Raw genomic sequence first — 22,880 nt, forward strand, 5'->3', positions numbered from 1 at the left:
TCTGTAATATGGAATGTTCTTTTGGCCAGTTCAGGTCAGCTGTCCTGGACATGCTCCTTCCCATCTTTTTGTGAAGCTCTTCACTAGCTGAGCATGAGACACAGAAAAGTCTTCGACTCAGGCAAAGCCGTACTTAGCAACAGCCAAACCATCCTTGTGATACCAACATTATTCTCATCCTGAATCCAAAACACAGAACTGTACCAGATACTAAGAAGAAAATGAACTCTCTCCAAGAAGACATCAGGTTACATTCTCAGAAGTTACAGAAGTAGAGGAAAAAACTGTTCTAGGAAATTTTTAGCCATAGTCTTCAGTTTATGTAATAAAATTAATTTCCTTAAAAAAAATAACCTGGGGGGGTGGAATTCTAAAAAAGTAATATTGGAAATGCTAGAGTGACTGAGGCTGTATAAACAGAACTACACAATTCCAAATTCCAGAAAACTTTGCTTGACTACAAAAACTAAAAATGTAGAATCAAGGCCCTTCAAAGGTTAGTTAGCCTTGCCATTAGTTTGATCATGTCTAAAATTTCTCCTGTAGCTTTCCTTATGAACATCTTACCTCAGGAATACATGCTCCAGTGAAGCCAAATAAACCATTAGCATTATCACTTTTCTGTATTCTTAATCTTGCTGTTGTGTTTTCTTCTGAAATTCGAGCTCCACCACACACAGAAATGAGCTTTAGGATGAATAACTCCTCTCCTTCTTCCTCTTTGTCATCCTTTGCAGACACAATGAATGATTTATTGGTTTCTCCTTGCCGATACTCCAAATACCCAGAGACAGGGTGTACATCACTCTTTGCAGGAGTTGCATGGAGTTCATAGATCTCTGCTTGTGTCAGTTTTCTCTCATAAAGCCTTACATCCTGCATTAAACCTGTGTACCTGCTGTTGCCATTGATTCCTGCTCCAATTCTCACTATTCCTGGACCTGAGAAGTAAATTATAATTTTTTCATGTTATTGGGTTCAAAATAACTAATACATGTAATTATTTTAAAATCTATGGTAAATTATTTATTGTCCCTGCGTTAGTAATCATATTCACCTTGAAATGAAGACTGGGAGGCTCCTGAAGCCTCATCTCAGTGTTACAGGTAGACCATCACAGGTCAAGTAATTCCTTCCTAGATCATTCATGTTTTTCATCCTACTAATTCTATCTGCACATTGTCATCATCCCTTATCTTAATGAATCTTGGAAACTTCTCTTTCCATTAAAAAATTTCAGAGACAGCTGCAGCCTGTCTCAATCTTGGTTTTCCAAACACTTTTTTTACCCATTTTATATATTTGTACATTTAATGTGTCCTCTGCTAGGACAGAGAATCCATTCTGATGATCAGAGTATTAGCCACACAGGACATGCTTATACGCACTGGAAGAGAGGCTTAAGAAATGTAGACCCAGTTCCAAGCACTTTTTACAACTGCTATAACATTTCTTTCTCTCCAAAAAATTACTCTATTCAGCACATAAGAGGATGATAGTTCTCTTCTTCACAAATAAACTAAGCTGTTAGCTCATACTCATTCCTGTCACTCTAAAACATAGAGAACATATCTCTTCAGCTGTTTTATGATTTTGGAAGGAAATGTGTCACTTCTAGAAACTTCTAGAAACTGCCAACTGCCAAGACACAAGGCAGAGGATGGTGAGAAAAGCCAGGCTACAGTACCCACTGTAGTATCCAACATTAAATGGTGAGAGATTAAATTCTTAGCTTATACTTGTAGTATCTCCAGACAGAGCTTTATGTTTGTGCACATATATGCACGTAGATGTATATGCATTTAACATCACTGCATTTTTTAAAATTTTCATTCCTTGATTACAGAGGATCCTGTACTCAAGAATTTGATAATCATACACTGCCTAGTCCCATAAAAGAAAATATGTGAAACTTAGGGGAGAGAAAGAAAGGTAAAGGAGGAGATTACTACTATGCAAAAAAAGCATATGGAAGAGTGAGGAAATGCAAAAGAAAAGAGTAAACCTAAACATATTTCCATCATACAATACCTGACTTTGTAAAGCAATTACTTGTAAAGGATGCTCACTGCTATGCTAGTAGAGTGTAGAAGTCCATAATGGTTATGCATGACTAAGTCACATCTGGAAATATCAAGTTAGGGGAACTGAAGTACATATGCTAATGTTATTTGGAGCATCATTAAACATATGGGCAAAACCTTCATATGCCATGTAAATACATGCTTAAGTACATCTAAACCCTAAAAATTCCAATGCTTACAAAGTAGTGGTTTAGCTGTAATATAATACACAACTAGAATCAAAAACATTATTGTATTTTGTTTTAGATATCAAGAGAAAAAAATCTTCCTTAGCCACAGTACTGTAAATCTAATAAAAATCTTAACTGTAAATATATATAACTATATGTATAGTTATATATCTATAAGCATACATGTAGAAATGTAATTATTAATTTTAAAATTATTGAAATTCAAGCTCCCTTACAGTTCTGATGCTTTTTAGAAAATTTCCCAGCTCTTACTTCCATTTATATGGTTTTTGAAAATCCCTAGAATTTTCTATTAATTGCTTTTAACTAACTAATCAGATACAATAATTTCAGAATCTTGCATACATCTTTCAAGTAGCTAGACTCTTCCTTATTTTGCAGAACTTCACACACGAAGAAAAACAATACAATCTATTGGCTCACCATCAGCAATTGCTTCTCCTTTAAGGCTCTTAATTCCTCCTAGAACTGGAATTCCATCCATGTAAAATTCAATTATACTTTCATCCAGAGTAATCAGAATGTGAACCCACGTACTTTCATCCAGGTATTTAAGGACTGCTGCTTTGGCTATGTATGTCATACAGGATCCTAATGCTGTATAATGAAACACTACAGAAACATGAGAATCATTTGTTTCGATTTTCACACCATAATATAAGGTCCCATTACCATCATCTTTTTCAACTATATAACCATCAGTATTGACATTAGGAATTAACCACGCTGAAAATGTAAAATTAGTTACTGCAGTATTTCCATCGTATGGGTATTCCAGATGAATAATTCCAAATGCATCCTCTTTTCCACTGAAATACAAAGCATCTGTTCCACTGTGATGGCGTCTCATGTGTGGCTGAGATTGCACTGAACTTGGAAATGATCCCAGCAACAAGAAGTCCACCATTGATGGTAATCCAGTTTGAAACGTACTGGACAGTATTTCCCAACCTAAACGGACAGCACCAAAAGTGCCTTGATGTCTCCAGATGGTGAAGTCTGTAATATAGGAAAGATCATCTTCAGAAAGAACATCTTCTGCTATCTCTCTGTCCTGACTCTCTGGATCCATAACGAAGACTCCAAAAGGGTCATCATTGAAAGGGATCATCACAGTTACAGCAAGGCTCGTTTCAGACAACTGCCCACCAGCAGATCCACCTATATCATGGAAGTTAAGAGTTACTGGTCTGAAAAAAGTTACTAAGTAATTTTAAATGTTTAAACAAACTGCCTTTTTAAATAGGCCTAAATCTTCTTTAAAGTGTCTCTGCACTCTTAAAAAATTTCTCCAAATTTAAGATTAACATAAATTAACTGTATTGGTTTTAAAACACTATACAGAACATTTTCATAGAAAACAAGCCATGTTATTTTTCAATTGCAGAATATAACTATCTTTCAGTTAAAACAATATTAGCTCAGATTTCCTGAATTAGTAATGAGATAGTAATTGCTTTTGTAATTTGCTTTCAATTTCATTTGAAAAACATGGGGTCAAATTAATTTCTCATTATACTCCAAGATTTACACAAATATGAAATGGCAACATTTGGTTCATTGCCTCCAAATAAGAAGAGATTACCTTGCAAAATCAGTAACTAGATGTGTGTTAAAACAACTCCTAAGTTGTTTTAACACACACTGAACAGCTCCTAAGTCCTGCCATTAGTCACCTACTTCTCCACAGTAAGAAGATCATGGTATGACTGTAGAGCCTCCATGCACCACTAAGTAGGAAATCTTCTGTACATGCATATGGATTTCACTTACAGAAATGTCAACATATTTTCAGTTGTATCTCGGCACAGAAGACCATAAATAGTACTGAGGTGGAAGGAGTCCAGCAGATTTGGAACTCTACTCAGTAGCAGGCCTGTAGCAGTTGTAATTTAAGTGATATGAAGTGGTAACTATTTGCATTTTAGAGAAATTTCTAGAAAAAAGCAAACAAACCAGCCAATCTCCATTATGGTAGATATGCATAACCTTTCATACCTTCATTTTGTCAGCTCTACAAAAAGCTCTACATCTCTGAAATCACTAAAAGGAATAATTTTTAAAGGCCTGATTCCAAAACTGTGTTCATACATCTAAATTAAAGAAAAAATTAAAAACCTAAAATGTCACCAGAAAAGTATAGGATAATACAGGCATCAAGGCGAAGCTCTTTGCAGGACTGTTTACTTTTTGATTGATTAAATATAATTATTTTCTACCAGACAGGAAGGGAATGGTTATATGGAAGACAGTACCTGAAATGTTCACCAATTTTAAAATGTAAAATTCATTGAATTCAGGAATTTTATCTGAAACAGCATGAAGCACTATCTGCTTTGATCCTTCACCATCCATAAAGTACACAGTCCCATATGTTTCATAAAACTCTTCTCCTGGCTTCAGTGTAGAGTCATTAAGAAACAGCTGCCAGGTTAATGAGACATTCCCAAAGTGTCCTCTATGTCTCAAAATCCTGTTCAGAGACACAGAGATACAGAGATAAAGAGACACACTGACAGAGTCGATGTCATGGCAGGTATACATCAGCATTCTCCATTAACAATGGAAAACATGGACTAATCATCCTTACTGTGGAATATAATATGCATTGTTCTAAATAACCACAAATAACAAACAGAACCATGGACAACAAAAAAATCCTCTTATAGAGCCTGCAATTTCACAATGTATCTCTTCATCGAGGTATACCAGAGATGTCTCAGAAAGAAAGTAATCAATGAAGGTACATGCAAAATAGCACTGTTTAGATGACCATCAGTTTGTCTTGCACTTCTATTTTTTAATAATAAAAATGAATGTATAATTCAGCAAATTAACATTAAAAATTGTGTTAACTGGCCACTCTTAGAGGAGAAAGAGAAGGCATTTAACTACAAGTATTTTTTTCCTTTAACCATTAAGGTGCCTTAACCTTTTTCGTATTGGTATTTAATTTCAGTTATATAGTAGGTCCTTCACAAATCTGATTATTCCATATTAAGAATTGAATAAATATTAAAAAAAGCATTTATTTGTTTGCATAGCTATCTGGTAACATAATTTCACCAATTTCCAAAAGGTATTATAAATAAAAACTGAAGAACTGAACTGAACATAAAGAAGTTCCTTTATTAATAAAATATGTTTGCATATAAAAAGAGCATTTCTGTTTGTGTGGTAAAAAGCAAAAAAAAAATCTGTTTAAAGCATTGTTGTACAGGTCTGAAAAATTAATTCAGTAAAGTAGTCTAGGAACAGAAACACAGTATGTTTTTACTGCTTCCAAAGGTTTCCTTTTGTTGTTATTAAGCAGGGTATTCTATTCCAGCAGTGTAGCAGGGTTGCAGTAACTCCAGTTACTCTCTTAAAAGCTTAAAAGTTGCCAAAGGTGTTCTCACTTATTAGATTATAAACTAGTCTGACCCTTTTCTTACGTACTAAAAATAAGTCAAATCCTTTTGGGGTATGGAAGAGAGTTTCCTAGTAAATACATTTTATCAATAAGGACTAAGCAAGGTAAGATTTTGGTGACCTTGGAATCACGTGCTTCCATGAAGCACCTGTATACAAATGTGTTTAGTTCAAATCATTACTCTTCACAACACTGATTTAAAATCAAAATTATTAAGGACCAAAAAGTCCCTAAAGAGGAGCATAACAAAACCAACCACAGAATATATACTTAATATACTCTTTTAACAAAGATTTAAATTTTTAGATGTGCAACACAAGGATAAAGATCTAACTAACAGTCATAGGCTTCTATTTCAAGGCCTTAAAACAAACAATCAAATCAAACCAAATAATAATATATAAAAGATAATTAAACAATTGTGAAAAAGCCTCTTAAACTGTTCACATTGTCAGATTTATTGTGAACTTGTGATTCTTTATACCCTGTCTAAAATTTTCTCACTGAAAATCAGTATTTTTGTCAATTTATAACCACGTTCTGACTTTAGGAACATAAAAAGGTCAGATGACACGAAACTTAATTTCTTAACCCTTCCCTTTCCTGAATACATCCCAGCAGCTACAGGTCAGACTAGGGAAAAATATATTCAGCCTAGAAGAAAGGCACATATGGACTTTGAGTATGTCTCCTATCTGCAATTTACAGATAGAAGAAATACAAACTAACAGAAAGAATATAATAAAATAGGTTTTTTGCAGAGTAAAATTTCAAAGGGGGGTGCAAAAAGAAATTAACAACCACATAGTTGTATTTAGCCGTATTTTGTATTTACTTCTCTATTGGTCCAGGTCATATTCTGCTCATTCATCTTGATCCTTCTGAATCTACACTCTCGTGAAAATATAACAAAAACCCCTATGCTGCAATCTTACTGGTTTATATTTTAACAGGAATTCTGTACACATTTTAATATGCACAGTCTACTTGGTTGATGTTTGATGTTTTGTTTATCCTCAATATGTTTGCAAATAATTTAATCCAAAATTTGGTGGAGCTGTTTTTCTAATAAATCTTAGCAATGTAAAAAATAGGATTAGATCAAAGTACTATCCATAAAATAACACACACATCAAAATATACATAAATGTATTCAAAAAATGGGCAACAATGTTATATAAAAGTTACTTACAAAAAAAAATTACTTTTTCCTTCTTCCACTGACTTCTCTAGAGGTTCTAAGGAGAAAATTCCATTAGGATCATCATTTGCTTTGATAATAACTGTAGCCACTCCAGCATTAAAGATAACAGTATCCCCTAAAAAGAGGGTGATTGATTTTATCAAAACTGGAATCAGAAATAGAGCTAACTCTAAAATTGAATGTATTTTCTTCTCACACCAATAGCTTTCATGCAAAGAAAGAAACAAGCAGTGATAAAACAATCAGTGCAAACTAATATTTGAGATATTCAGTAACAGACAAATCAGAGTAAAAAAAAATGTAAACAGCATCTACGGCAAGGATCAAGAATGCAGATTTGAAGAAAAAAATGTGTAAAGACCAGAGATGATACAATCCTGAGAAGAAAGGATTGTATGAGAGGCAATACTTCATGTTTGATCAATTGGTCAAGTCAGAAAAAAAGACATGTATTCAGAGATCCCAGCTCTCCTTTAGACCTACAGCAGAAATATTGCACTTTAACTAAATACAACACAACAACAATCTCTAAGAGATTAGTCATACCCATATCACAGCCTATCTGAAAGGAAAAGAAATACAAGATACTGTGAAGTAAGGTGGAAATTAGTAGGATTTCATTCAACCCCTCTTTATGTCTACAAAGGTACATTATGTTTCCATTCCCATCCCAGTTTTCACCCTTTTCAAAAGCACTAGACTTGTTTTTATTCCAAAGTGAACAACCTGTTTATGGTTTTAACTTCATATACCTCTATTTCTATTTTCTCAGAGGTACAACAGTCCAACATAATTTTCAAAAGGATGTAACGATCAAGGCCAATATATACAACAGATCATAAAAAGAAAAATAATAATTGCTCTTTTTTCCCCTTTCAGGAATTAATCTAGAAATATTCTAGATGAAATATAGATGAAAATAGAATGTATTTTGCTCATTCTGGCAGGAATGTGTCAAAGGAGGAAAGCCATCACACGTTTTCAATAGAATGGGAAAAGAAGACACCAGCAGATCCTGAACAAAGTTAGTAAAGTAGAATGAGAGCATTGAAGAGAAAATTTAAGAAGGGAGAAATATGGCTCTGTCCAATAATTTCCACAAAGCTGATGTTCTCTCAGAGAGCTGGGTATTACAATGAATTCTAGCTGGCCTTGGGAAACACGTGAACTACGTTATACTCAGATAACTGAGAAAAATTACCCATTTCCTATATTTAACTTATATTTTCTTATTGATGAGTCAAAGCCCCATCTAATTTGGAGCATTTGGAGCATTTGGAAAGAGATTTCCGCTCAAGTTATTTTTGCAGGACAGTTTCAGCTTTATAATTTAATTTTTGTTTCTGATTAAACAATTCAAGATCAAAATCCACTGTACAGAAATTTTATAAAAATGTTGATGCAAACCTTATTCATATGATGCCTGGCATTTATACATTGCTTTACAATAAAAACTAGTTGGTAAAAAATAGAGGAAAATTGAGAGTTACTAAATATACATAAAGTCATTGCTTTTACCTGTTGAATTCAAAAGGAAGATATAAAATACTTCATCAGTTTCAGGGGTATCATCATCATTAATATACACAGATAAGGTCTGCTCTCTTTCTCCAACATCGAACAGAATTAAACTCTCCTTTTCACTGGGAACAAAGTCTCCCTCTTCAGCTGTTGCATCTCCATTAACAGTAATATACTGAACAGCAACAACAGTATCAGCAGATCCATTCCTCAGGACTGTAAAGTTTGCAACACTCCCTTCTGTAATCCTCACTGTCAGAGGTTCTGAAAACACACAAACAACAAATTCAAGTTCAAGCCTGAGCTTCTTGCATGTGGCTTATTCACCTAATCCCCCATAAGAGAAAAGAGAAGGAACATGTAGTTAAGGAAGGGAAACACAGAAGAGAATATTGTCATCCTTAGCCACCTAACCAATTCAAGAGCCATCAACAAGAATAATGACATAAAATCAGAAAAAATTCTTAAGTAAAAAAAAAGAAATACAACAAAACCAAAAAAGTGTGTTTTATAACACTAGCTCCATTAGGATTAAGATTTTTCAATAACCTGCTCTTTCAATAAAATCTGTATAGGATGGAATATTAAATCAAAATTTAAAACCAGTAATATCTAACCTGCAAAATAAATGGGATCATCATTCCTTGTAATTTGTAAAAATGCACTGGTTATATTGCCCAGTCTTGCTCCACCAGTGGCATTGAATAATCTGATAATGAACACCTCCATCTCTTCAGGCACCTGAATGACAAAGTATTAAGAAATTAATTTGTTGCATATGAAACAATGAAGAAATTAAAATAAACCGCTGAAGAGATTAACAAAACAGCATTCCTGCATGTTGTCATTTATTTCTTGATTTCTAAGTGTGTTAAGAGGGAAGAAAAATGACAGTTCATACATTCACACAAAAATAATCATCAGTCAAAAATCTTTGTAAATAAATCCCCTCATCTTTACTATTATACAGGTGATCCAAAACTTATCCTGCAGTTTCCTGATGCTGATGTAACTTATTTTTACAGCTATATTTATTTATTTATTCATTTATTACTAATTATTCTCATTCTTTCCTATCTTACTTCAAATATATCAGCATTAAAAATATAAGATCAGGATTCTTGCTAGCAAAACAAGTGGTTTACTTATTATTATAACTTAACCACATGACTACTGATGGATTCTAACTTTTTTGTTTCCAGATATGCACAATGTCTCAAATTCTTTATGATTTGCTTAAGTAAACTCCCTTTCATCCAAGTATTTTGATTTTTCTCAAAAAAATTAATAGTTTCTTAAAAAACAGAGCTGCTTCTTAAATTTCAGTGTTTCAGCACTTCCTCTTTGCTTCACATATTTACACAAAAAAACTGTAAATATTATTACCTCATCTGGTAGAGAGTAAATTGTGATATTTTTTGAAAACTCCAGATTATCAAAGCGTATAGTCCCTTGTTCTGGATAAACGTCATTGGTACACACTGGGTCAACAATCCAGGACACACTAACACTGCCATAGTTTCCTTGGTTTCTTACAAGTCTGTAAGAGGCTACAAAATGTAAACATGTAAAGTCAGTGTGCATCTCCAGAAAAACACAACTCAAAATTAAAAAGGTCATCAAAGCTGAAACAAAGAAAAAGGAAACAGTAAGTAAATCACTTCTTGCAAAACTAATATGCGAGTGACTTACACAAAAAGCCACATAATAGATCATTACAGCAGTTAAGACTTGTATCAACTCTATTGATACAATAGAGATTGATAAATTGAAGTCACACGTATGAAAATTTAGCTCGTTCTTCTCTCACATAGCACCTCATGCTCGCCCAGCAGAACTACTACTATCAGGCTGTACCTTGCAAGTAAATAAACTCTCTGTCTGGTATACTCTCGACCTACATATTAACTGGATTGATCCCTAATGTCTTTCAAGCCCCATCCTCCTCTGCACTAATCTCCACTGCTCATTATACTGTACTCCCCTGGAAACTCCTGAGTCAGGCATTGTCCTTCAAAGTTGAAGTAGGGAAAAGTAGCCTTGCAGGAGCAGACAGCAGAGAAAGCAGTTACTCTAATAAAAAGAATTACCAGCATAGATGATTTCTCCTTTACTTTCCTTTATTGTTACTGATAGTTCATCAGGTAGAAACTGAATGACACCATGTGGATCATCATTCTTCAAAATGGTTATATTTACCCTTGAGGCATTCCCCAGCTTGCCTGACATTTCACTGTAGCCACTGAGCACAACAGCATATGCCTCATCCAGCTGGAAGAGGGATACTCAGTCAGAATAAAAATATTTACTCAGCAGAAAGAGAGGACAAGTTCAACAAAAGAAAATTACACACATTTTCTACATGCACAATGGTTTTGTATGTCTTTGTCATCTGTAACAATGGAAGTAAAGATTTTAAAACCATTGACATTAAGCTAATTTAAAAAGAATTTGTCAGCTTGCATTATTAAGATAATGTGACTTTGTACTTCAAATATTTCTTGCAAAAACACTCAGAAGAGATGTACCATGGAACACTAAAACAAGCATTGCATCTTTCCATCTATGCAGCAAATATTAGTGTAGACTGGGGAGCACTGAGTTCAGTTAGCAGGTATTTACCAAAAGAGGAACAAAAAGAAAGCAACTAATTGTACAGTCCTCAATTAAACACTGGTGCTCTCTACTACAGAATGCCACAGACGCCAAAAGCTCAGGTGGATGAGAAATTAAATTTCAATTTACCAAAAAAAAAAAAAAAAAATCCAATGAGGCCTATTAAAGCCAAAGATACCTTCCAGTAATCCAGGCATCTCTGGTTTGGAGACTGGGAATACATTCCATAGAAAAGCATTGCATACTCATTCTGCTACCATATATTTTCTTATATTTTAATAAGTGACAAACTGTTATGCTGTGAACACAATTTGGAGATAGGAAAATTTTCATTTCTACCTCTGGAATCCCATCCATCCTTGCCAAAAGGGTAATTATGATCTCTCTTTCGCCAGGCTTAAATTCCAAAATTCCTGTGCTTCCATAAAACTCATTATTTTCCCTTGGCTCTACAGTATATCGCAGAAACTGCCTGACAAGGCTCCCTCTGCTGCGGACAATCTGCAGTTCGACAGAATCCCCCTCCTATGAAAAAGAAAATCCAGCATTTTACTTGTATTCTGCTAAGATTTACTTTTCCATAACGATTAAGAAAAGTTATTCAGATAGCTACCTTGATACTGTAGGGACCTCTGGAAGAGGGAGAAAATTCAAACACTCCTCCAGGATCATCATTTTCCAAAATAGTGATCTCACAAGTAGTAAACCCATATTTCAGTATTTGATTTTCCACACTGACCCTGGGAAACGAAACAAGTCATGTTTTTTTGAGTGACAGTTCAGTCAGTAAGTAAATACATATCTATGTGAAGGACATCAGAATCCTGATTCATTTTATGAATAAATGACAAAAACAATTACCTAAAAAGAACATAATAAATTAGGAAATACACATATTTATTTTAAATATGTATTTTAAATCACATTTAGTATTACTTTTTATTTGGATCAAAACATAAGGAGTGATCCAAAATCACTTAAACAAAGAGAACCTGTATTTCTTGCTTTCATTTTGTCATTTGTAATTTTTCAATTACATTGTTTTAAGTACATTCAATTAGAAATGCAAGAAAAACTACTGCTGAAAGATGCATAAAGAATGCACCTTCAGACTGATGATTTTGATATAGCTTATTAAATGTTGGTTTATGAATTCAGATTCATCTTCCATGTTTTCTGGAAGAAAATTTCAATGAACAATCAGAAAATATTAATTTTAGATGGTAATATGTCATGTTTATTGCATATTAAAAAAAATATGCCAGCAGACAGAAAAACTTGTGTTAACATAAACTAAACCTATGTCATTCAGAAAAAAGATAACTGCTCAACAGAAAACTTCTTTACAGTTCTAGTCCACTCAGGCATTTACTTGGGACAAATTGTATTTCTGGCAGTTTAAAACAACGGATCCATATTGCAATCAAGCGCAGGTATCACTGAGTCATGCATCAGTAACTTTCATCATTCACAAATTCTAAATAAAGCTTCATGCCAGAAACCCATGCCATCAAACTAAAAACTAAAGGGCAACCAAGCATTGTCTGAAGAGATGCAGAAGACATGACTCCTGAGAGGAAAAGAAGTTATTGACAGATTCTGTTCAAAATAATCACTCGTAAAAAAAGGCATTGATTCACTGAGGACAAACCACAGTTCACTGCACTTACCCAAAGTACACGACAAACCTTTCTGTCTCTACCCTGTTAACAGAGAAAGAAAGAAGGAAAGAAGAATAGAGGGAAAGAAAAGGGGTGGGGGAATAAATGAAAGTGCTAGTTCCTGGAATTTCAAGTATCAATCTTAGACAATAATAAAAACAAGAACATCACAAAGTTTTCTTTTCCCTTTCCAAACACATCATGTTCCTTTTATGGGAACCTCCTTCCTTAGCATTTTCCTGTTGACAAATGCTAGCAAGTGGGCAATCCTCACAGGTGAGAACTGACCGCATGACCAATTCAGGGCCAATCAATGTCAAGGCCCATTCATTGTATGCCCTACCCAGCCCTCCTTCAGGAGTCATTTCACTGCCAACCTCTGTGTCCGCTCACAACTGCACCAGCAGCCCACATTTATAACTTCACACAACAAAAAAAAAAATACATTCACCATGCCTCCATTATGTGTTATTCCATCAGTCTGACATAATAATGATATAAACAGATAAGTACATTGGGAGTTAATTACAACACATACATATCAAAGACTATTCTAGCAAAAAATCACATCAAATTTTATTTTTGGTAATTTTTTAGATTAATCAGATTATCAGAGTAAAATACCAACAAAAAAGAAAACAAGAAAACCATCAACCCTCCCATATAAACCAAGGAAAAAATATAAATAGAAAAATAAGCACATATGACAAAACTATCACATCAATTCAGATGAAAGGAATAACAAATATGTCATTTCATGGAAGTATGTATAGATTATTTTCTTAACCTAAAATAAATATATAGTTAATATTAAACCTGGATCTACCATTAAAATTGTATAAACAGATATACAAAGCATTTATAAAGTGAATTTTTGAATTAAAAAATAATTCAGCTTCAGAATTCAGTAGACATAAGAGTTCACTCAAAAGTTTGAAGCAATAAAGCAAATACATTTGCAGCTCTAATCTTTCAAATAGGAGGTCTGATTTAATAGAAATTTCTTAGTTATTTCAAATGAGGCTAAATTTTATATAGTATATATGAAGACATTCTCCTTTCTTCCAGAAATGTATGCAAGTTTTCTAAAATCATCAAGCATTTATACCATTTAAAAAGTCAATGTGAATACTCCAGAGCTAAAATTTATGCTGAATTTTCATTATATTGTTCTTAATGCTACAATTTCTTTATATCACTAAGCTGTTGGTGATATATTTCACAGCAGAGAATACAAATGAACCATTACATCAAGTGGGTTTTTGGTACATTAAGTACAAGCTTAAGTGGTTAAGACACAATCATCAAAAAGTGAAAGGGCATGCCAGATACAGCATCTCTTTCATCTTCATGAAGTCAGACTGCGTGAATCCAAACACAGCTCAGATGAAAAAAAGCCTGTTAACTGAGCACTAGCGCTAGAATCTAGTATCATGTTGTAATGCACAATGGCAGCTCTAACAAAATCCAAGGGGTAGCTGAAATTAAACAGCCCCAAGGTACCATGTGGAGGTACTTTGCGTATCTCCAGGTATACTTTGAAAATATTTAGAAGACTGGCAATATTTACTACCTTTTAACAGTCACAGTGTAAATCGGAACAGAATCTCAAGAACTTGGAAGTTAGAAAGTGACTAATCAGATTCAGCCCATCCACTGCTAAAAACACCATTATCTTGGATTTTTCTCCAGCCAAGTTTTCAAAACTATGGTCACTTGACTGGCTGGCTGACTGATGGATCTGACCATGTTTCCCTGCATGACTGGCCAGATTGCTACCAGTGCTCTAATATATTAAATTCTGGTTAATATTCAAAACCAGCAGACAGTGGTTGGGCACTGGCACCGCTCCCCAAAGTAGGAGTCACAACCCCAAGCCTGACAGAGTTCAAGAAATTTTTGGACAATGCCCTCAGGCCCACTGCGTGATTCTTGGAACATCCTATGCAGGCCCAGGAGTTGGATTTGATGATCCTGATGGGTTCCTTCCAATTTTCCTTATTCTGTGATTCTATGATAAAACAGCCTACGCAAAACAGAACAGAAACCACGAGGCACAGGTTTCCAACTCAGATCTGCCATTACATGAGCAATGAACACAACAGGATCCCTCGTGCCTACATTCTGGGGTACTCATATACAAATTTTCATACCAATCCTGGACCAGGATCCATCAAGTGACTTCCTGGCTCAGCCTTGGATTTTTCTTCTTGCTGTGGAACTGCCTGGCAATCACTGAGCTGTGCCTGATGCCGGTGACCATCATCCAAACTTGACATTTGTCCCTGATTTAACCTGCCCTACCACCATGGCCTTTCCTTATGCCCTGTATTGAAGGCTGTCCCCACTTCCTATAAATCTCATCTCAAAAGGCTGGTCATCACCGAAGTTCTTTCTTTAAAAATACATTCATTATTACTTAGCAAGAACTACAGATAAATTAGGACAACTTAGAGAAGCTTCAAAATGTTATCTCACTGTTTTAAAATGCATAGTACTATAAAATAACAGAAAGAAGATTTTTGACTGAATTTAAAATAACAAGAAAATTATTAAATAAATATTACTGAAAATAAAATAATAATTAAGAGATGGGTTTTAATTTGGTAACTTTGAACCAAGAACTATAATTCTGAAGAAAGTGAATGTTTTGAAAAGCCCATGAGAAACAGAATTGCAACTGTGAATTTGTATTAGTGTTACTCCGAAAGTCACACTTCTCTAAAATCTTTCTGTTCTTTCAGGTATCTCAGAAAAGGTGCATTCAAACTGCCTGTGGAATGCTACTCAATTTGCATCCTCTATTTGTGTTCGCTACTTTTTTTTTTTTTTCAGAATTATCTACTGACTTAATTAGCAACCTAGCTTTAAAGAATAGTATCCAAGGAGGATTGGTCACATTATAAATTCCACAGTGTTTCTTACCAGAGAGAACACCTTCTCTCCAGGTTTAATGCACAATTTATTTTATTTTGGAGGCCATTTTAACATTTTTTATTCATAGCAGAAGATATATGGTGTTACTACTTTGAAAAGTAATGAAAGCTAGCAGTAGGTGTCCAGTAACTCACACAACCAGTTTCAAATATTTTTTTCCCTATCAAAACAAGATCTGGCCAAAACCTTGAAGTAAAAGCCAACATTTTACAATTAAATACTTAATTCTTATAGCATCACATATATTTCTTTATGGAAAATTTACTTAAGAAAGATAAATATAGTATTGAAATAAGCACTAAGCACAGGAAATCCCCAAGTTAGAAAAATACTGCAAACACTATTAAACAACTTTTTTTATGCCCTGAATTAAGGCATATAGACAGTATGCAGTGATTTAAATGGGCCTTCCATGATTTGCAAACTTTTTTATCATTAAGTAGCCTCTCAAACAAAAAATCCTTGATTAAATTTGGAAAATAATTTTTTTAAAAGTGTAAATGCAAAACATAGGTTTGACTCAAGTGCTGGGTTCAGTTTTGGGCCCTGCAATTTGGCAACCATGAGTTTGTATTATTGTTAGTCTTAAAAACATACTTGTCTACAAAACTTTCTCTTCTATCCAGTATCTCAAAAAGTGTCCTCTTCCACTGGGCTACTTTTCAGCCACTCTTCCACAGCCAGTAGCTCTGCATGAGGTTGTTGAGATCCATGTGGAGACTCTGAGACTTGATCTTGTTGAATCTGAAGCCATTGGTGTTGGGCAATCAACCCAGCCTGTCCAGGTCCCTCCGCAGAGCCCTCCTACCTTCCAGCAGATCAACAATCCCACATAACTTGGTGTCATTCACAAATTTACTAAGGGTAAATCCCCTCATCCAAATCATCAATAAAGATATTAAGCAGTTCTGGGCCTAACACTGATCCCTGGGGGACTCCACCAGTGTCTGGCTGCCAACTGGATGCAGCACCCTCCACCACCACTCTCTGGACCCAGCCGTCCAGCCAGTTCTGAACCCAGCAAAGAGTGCACCTGTCCTAGCCATGGGCTGCCAGCTCTTCAAGGCAAATGCTGTGGGACACAGCAACTTTGTTGAAGTCCAGATAGACAACACCCACAACCTTGCCCCAATCCCTCAGGCATGTCAGCTGATCATAAAAGGAGAGCAGATTGATCAGGCAGGACCTGCCCCTCCTAAGCCCATGCTGGCTGGGTCTGTTGCCCCAGCTATCCTGTAGATGTCATATGACCCCACTCAAGATGATCAGTTCCATAACTTTGCCAGGCATCAAGGTCAAGCTGACTGGCCTGTAGTTCCCCAGACCATCCTTCCAGCCCTCTTTGTGAACAAGCATCACCAACCTCCAATTGTCTGTGACCTCCTCAGTTAGCCATGACTGATGATAAATTATAAGAGAGCAGCTTAGACACTCTTACAATAGCTCCCTCATTATCCTAGGATGGATCCTATCCAGTCCCATAGACTTCTGATCACCTAAATAGCTCTGCTAATCACAAATTCCTTCTAGATTTCAGGAGATCTGTTCTGCTCTTCGATCTTTTCTACCAGCTCAGGGGACCAGTTGCCCTGAGAATAATTGGTCTTTCTGAGGCTGAAGACTGAGGCAAAGAAGGTGTTAAGTACTTCAGCCTGTATCACATCACAGAAATCACTAGAACTATAAAATTTTCCACATTACATCAGTTTTGCTTCATTGAACATATGTCACATTAGATACATACATACACGTACATGGATCTTTTCTGGTATCTTAATTTATGGGAGTCATGACCAAAAGATTCTGAGCATAAACTATGTAAACAACTCAGCTATTCCTGGATTTTAATTTTCCCAAAATAAAAAGAAATTAATTTGTGTATTGTTTTTCCCAGGATCTAAAGTTCAGAGGTTTTCACTCTCAGCTCCACTCATTTAAGAGAACAAACACAGTCCATGTACCATGAGGGTCCTGGCCCTTCAGCTGTACCAATTGCCAAATTTATAGCTGTGTATCTGCACTGAGGGCATGACAACAGCCAATAGCCAAATTTCTTGTGCAAAAGTTAAAAAAAAATGATCAGATTTAGGTTTGTAGTGATGCAGACCTCTGGCTTTATTTATGTTTAGTTTCAATTCAGCCCTATTAATATATGGGCCGGCATCTGAACTGAAGCTGGTCCTAAAGAAAGAAAATATGAAGAAGCTTCAGCAGGCATAGGATTATCTTGCTTCTTTACAGCTCGTCTTCTGGGTAAGCATATTCTTCATGATATACATTGGCCTCCACTTTGTGGACAGAATTCATAATTATTTTTAATATCCAGGGCCTACAGATAGTGGCCACGGGGCAAAGAAGGAAAATACTTTTTTAAATGGCTTGGAAGGTTTCTTTTGTTATTACAGGTACAATCAAAGCTCATTTAAAACATAAATTGCCTTAACAACATCACTGAGTTGTAAATAATACATCCTTGTTAGAACTAATTATCATATTATTTTGCCCATGCTATTACTAATTGCAATAAATAGAATGCTTATGAACGTATTTCGACATCTATAGTTTCATTAAATTCCACACATACTCTATTTTTCTACTGACTTATGCTACAGTTTATCAAGCAGTGCAAGCACATCGACAGCAGAGTGCCATCTTTGTTTTCATGGTAATTCACTACTGCTGTGAGGTGCTAGCTGCCAGTCTTGGAAACTGAAATCTTCTGTTAATCTAGATAACACAAACTATGTAGGACGCAACACCAAAAGCTTACACGCATCATCCTGCCAGTATCATTCACCCCTGGTTTGAAGAGTCATCTCCAGTATTGAAAGGATGATCTTTGCAGATATTGCATTCTTGGCTTCTACTCAAGTTAAAAGTTGCCAAATTTCACTTGTAGCCTGGAGGGACACTGTCAAGTAGTGTAGAGAAAAGTTCAGAATTTTTCTGCTACTTATTTACTTTTTCCTGGCCAGACTACCTATTCCATACTTCACTCTCTGACCTTGCAAAGTGTGGGAAAGCTGCTTACTGCTGGCGTAATTTTTACCAGCCACTTCACGATCAATAGAACTTGCTACTCCCACCACACACAGCAAAAGCAGAACAGTGGTTGTGTTTGTTCAACTGCCAACTCAACCCCCTTTTAGACATAATTTTCAAGGCATGGGATTACTAGTCAGAGTAAGTGGCAAAAAGCTGGAGTTACACATACTGCAGAGCTGTCCAATACTAAAAAGTTAATCTTTTATGCTGCCCACTTCCTCTATGTACTTATTTGTCTCCTATCCTTCCACTTCAGCATTTTTGCCACTTTACGCAACTTCTTCACAACTTCAATCATTATTTCTAATCTTAGTTTCTTTGTTTGAGCCACAGACTCTAATGAACTTTCAGGCAAACCAGTTTCATCCACAGGAAGAAAAACAGAGAACTGATTGCAATAGTCTCCATTTGTTTTTGTCTTCAACATGACCATCTTTTCAACACAGTGAGTATCCAAGATTAGAATGAAATAATTAACTGTGCACTAGATGCATCCACCAGCCAGCTTCTACAGAAGCAGACAACCCTGCACTGAAAAAGTATCTTTCCTGTGTGATAGAACAATGCTTAAAAAAACAGGATCAGCAGCAACTTAAGGAGTTGCTTTCTGGTTTGCTAGTATGTAATCTACGTGAAAATACGGTGTTAAAAGTTCCTATGAGCTAGTCTACCCTTCCTATGTACAATGAGGATACTTCTGCATAAGGTAAGGACTGTATACATAGCAGATGTTCAATGCAGACATTGCAGCAGACAGACCTCTCTTAGCATGTTTCCAGAAAAATAAATGGTAAAAATATACCTTAGATTATTAGGAGGTATTAGCAGAAGTGATAGTGTTTCTAAACTCTACATACATCTGAATTTTTGGAGGCAGGACTGAAGAAACAGCCAAGCTTCTCCTGCTAATAAAAAAAAAAAAGGCTCCTGGATATGAAATAATTCAGCTATAGCGAGTAGTGTTCACATGCAGATAATATCTTCTGAGGCCTTTAACAGCCTTAAGTATCCTGCAACCCTTCTGCAACACAGAAGGGACACTACAACACTGTGCTTCAGCAACACCACTGCTCCCTTTGTAACTGAGGCATGTGGTAGTAGTCACACTGGCCTATTATGGAAGCCAGCAGTTGTGACGGAAGTATCTAATTCTGCAACAACATCCTGACTATAAACCTCTTCTGAGAAAAACACACTTACTGCTTTTTGTTATTATTCATTACAGCTTTCCCCATTATCTCACTAAACATTATTTTTCTGAAAGTGTTATAATCAAGAGCTACAACTAAAGATCAAAGCTAAATCAACTTTTTAAGTAGCATACGTTATTTTTAATCAAAATACAAACAAAACTAAATCATTAGATAAGAAGCATAATATGGTTTCTTACATTGATCACAAGTCAAAGAAGATTTCACACACAGTCTAAATCAAGGGCCCAGTATTCCTCCAGGCATTACCAAGACAATGGAGGCAACAACTCATAATTAATACTGTGCCAATTTTTTTTTATATAGATTGAGTAAGGCAAGTGGTATATATGAATAAAGATTAGGGTACAATACCTGTCCAAAGTTAGTAACACAGTTTCATTCATTTCAGGTATATCATCAGCTTTAATGGTAATGTTAATTGCAGTATCACTTTGTCCAGATAAGAAAACAACAGAGCCATTAAAAGGACTTATATCATCCTGTGTTACTGCCTTGTGATTAGGACCAGAGGGCCTCAAACTCCAAAACACAGTTGCTTGACCATCAGTCCCATCTCGATGCAATGCAATGGAAACCTGTAAAGCACATGAGTCTGCTGTGACTTGTAAAACTAGATGCAAAAATAGTTAACCCTTTGCAAATGACCGTTTGAATATGAGCCTGAAAATATTCACCTTGGGCTTTTTACTTATACCTATGTGTAAGATCTGAAATCAAAGATGGTATATCTATGAAGATATATATTGAATCTTACATTTTTGATCATCTATCCCTTACATACTTGGCATATATGTTTATATATACTTAGTGGAGGTGGCAGAAGATTAACATGACAAATCACTTAGCAATCATAAACACAAAAACCCTTCTATGATTGATTTTACTAATGCTGACCTCATAAAGACAACCTATGTTTTAAATCAGCAGTTTTATTCTGAGGATGAAAAACAGTTCTCTGATTCAGGATTTGAAGGAAAATCTCAGTTAAAACAACTAGGGGGAAAAAAGGGAAAATGTAAGAAAAATATTTTATAGAGGGTTTCTTCAGCTGGGGTTACAGCATTCAGATGGATGATGATGCTTTTGAAAATGCTTTGGTACTGAGAAATACAAAAAAGCATATTTATTAGAAAACAGACCCAGCAAGCCAAGCTACATATTCACATGTAAGTCACCTATAAAAAACACACACACTTTCACAAAATTTGGAAGCAAAATCAGTCCTACTCTACAGAGTGTCTTTGCAGTGGTGAAAGAAATTAAACTGTCTGCAGCATCTTTTGCTCCAGGTGAGCATGAAGACCTAACCAATTCTAGATTCTTACAGAGAAAGCAAGGTTCACCACACTCTTCAGATGACAAACACATTAATCTTGCTAGCAATTTTTTGCCGTTTTGTTTTTTTAAAGCAGGACAATATTTGAGATAAGATCAAACTTGGAGGACGGATTTTTCTCATGTTAATTTTCAAATGTTATAGTGGATATAGCAAACTTGTTTTCTCCAAATAAGTTTTCCATACTAAGGGACAATATAAAAATGTTTACTTACCACTGTAGCAGGCAATTCTTCTGGTTCAGAAAGAATAATTGGAAGATTGCTAGTAAAGCCTATTTCTCCATTTGCAATATCTGGAGTAATCCTCAAAGAAATATTTCGAATCTCACCTAATCTAGGACTCACGGGTGGGACAAGAGGAATTCTATTCAGCAGCTCAACTTTTTCCAGCTGTGAGAAAAAGTAAGAAAAAACTTGAAAAATAAGAAGCCTGAGTACCAAGCAAAAACTATTCTGACATCTTGGAATAAGTGTCATATGCAAGGAGCAAAACACCTCCAGGATAAATTTCTCCTACCAGCAACATTTCTACTAAATAATGTGTAAGTAGCTGTGTAAGAAATTAAATTAATGGTATTGATCGTCTACAGCAGAATGGTATACCTCTCAGACAAATCATGTACACAACTAAATGTACGTAGAGTTTCTAAATTGAGCAATTCCTTACTAGATCTATGAATTGACCTATGAATCAAACGTTAGGTTTTTTGCCATGCATTGATAAAAATCTGTTGATGTCACTGGAAACATAATAATTTAGACACTCTCATGAAGCCAAGGAGTGATTCATTCTTCTTTCCTTTCTCAAAAAAATGTAAAGACTTCTCTATTTACAATAACTAATATGTTAGAATTACATTCAGAATTGAAAATCAGTACAAGATTTCAAAACTGTACTTATATTACCACATTTTTGATGGTTTATTTATACTAAGAAGAGATAGAAAAATGTTTATCATTGAATGGAAAATACCATTCACTTAGCACATCTGAACCACTGACATGACTTTCCTTGTTTTACTTGTTTTAATATTATTTTCAAATATAACAGTATCAGATTCTGTCTACATGGATCATAATAACAGATATTTCTATGATTTATACATACTTCTGTAAACTCGTGCATGAACCACCAATGAGAACCACCTTTTAACTCCCATTAGGATATGGAGAAGGACAAAATGACATTATTTATATCTATACAATTATTATGAATCATCCTCTCAACTGATGAGCTTTAAATCCCTTTGCTTCTTAAAACTTATTTATATAAAATACTTGGACTGCATCATATTTTCTGCTGTTACTCAAGTAACACTCAAAAATATTCATGCACATTTCATTTGATGATAGATGGGATTTGTTTTATTAATACTGTAATTAGAAATTGATTCTCAACCATACAAGCTACTTCTTGGGATTCTTAGGAACAGAGAGTGGTTCTACTTGTTTCTTTGTTTTCTAAGATTTAGAGCAGGTGAGTAATTCTCCCATTAACACTATGCAGGTGGACCACTGTTGTGGTTGTTATCTCAGTAGAACTTCTGAAATACTACAGAGCAGAAAGAATTCCCTTTGTTACTATCTGGATAGTAAATTTGAGATTAAAGTAATAATTAATGAAATATTGGGTTGGTGTTTTTTTGTTTTTTTTTTT

The 22,880-nt window shown here is 35.1% G+C and overlaps 1 protein-coding gene across 1 annotated transcript in view; it reads right to left on the reverse strand.

Annotated features, from left to right (window-relative positions):
• The window catches only part of ADGRV1 (adhesion G protein-coupled receptor V1), a 282,378-nt gene that overhangs the window by 226,445 nt on the left and 33,053 nt on the right, over positions 1-22,880 (reverse strand). The window contains exons 16-27 of the mRNA XM_041463583.1: positions 21,437-21,613; positions 20,237-20,460; positions 11,642-11,768; positions 11,368-11,553; positions 10,503-10,683; positions 9,799-9,962; positions 9,030-9,153; positions 8,410-8,676; positions 6,880-7,006; positions 4,531-4,748; positions 2,699-3,436; positions 568-941 (exon numbers count right to left, since the gene is read on the reverse strand). Of these exons, the coding sequence (XP_041319517.1) occupies positions 568-941; positions 2,699-3,436; positions 4,531-4,748; positions 6,880-7,006; positions 8,410-8,676; positions 9,030-9,153; positions 9,799-9,962; positions 10,503-10,683; positions 11,368-11,553; positions 11,642-11,768; positions 20,237-20,460; positions 21,437-21,613 (2,907 nt within the window). The remainder of the gene's footprint in view (positions 1-567; positions 942-2,698; positions 3,437-4,530; positions 4,749-6,879; positions 7,007-8,409; positions 8,677-9,029; positions 9,154-9,798; positions 9,963-10,502; positions 10,684-11,367; positions 11,554-11,641; positions 11,769-20,236; positions 20,461-21,436; positions 21,614-22,880) is intronic.

Source organism: Pyrgilauda ruficollis, unplaced genomic scaffold (genome assembly GCF_017590135.1).
Source record: "Pyrgilauda ruficollis isolate IOZ18807 unplaced genomic scaffold, ASM1759013v1 scaffold167, whole genome shotgun sequence".
Lineage (NCBI taxonomy): Eukaryota > Metazoa > Chordata > Aves > Passeriformes > Passeridae > Pyrgilauda > Pyrgilauda ruficollis.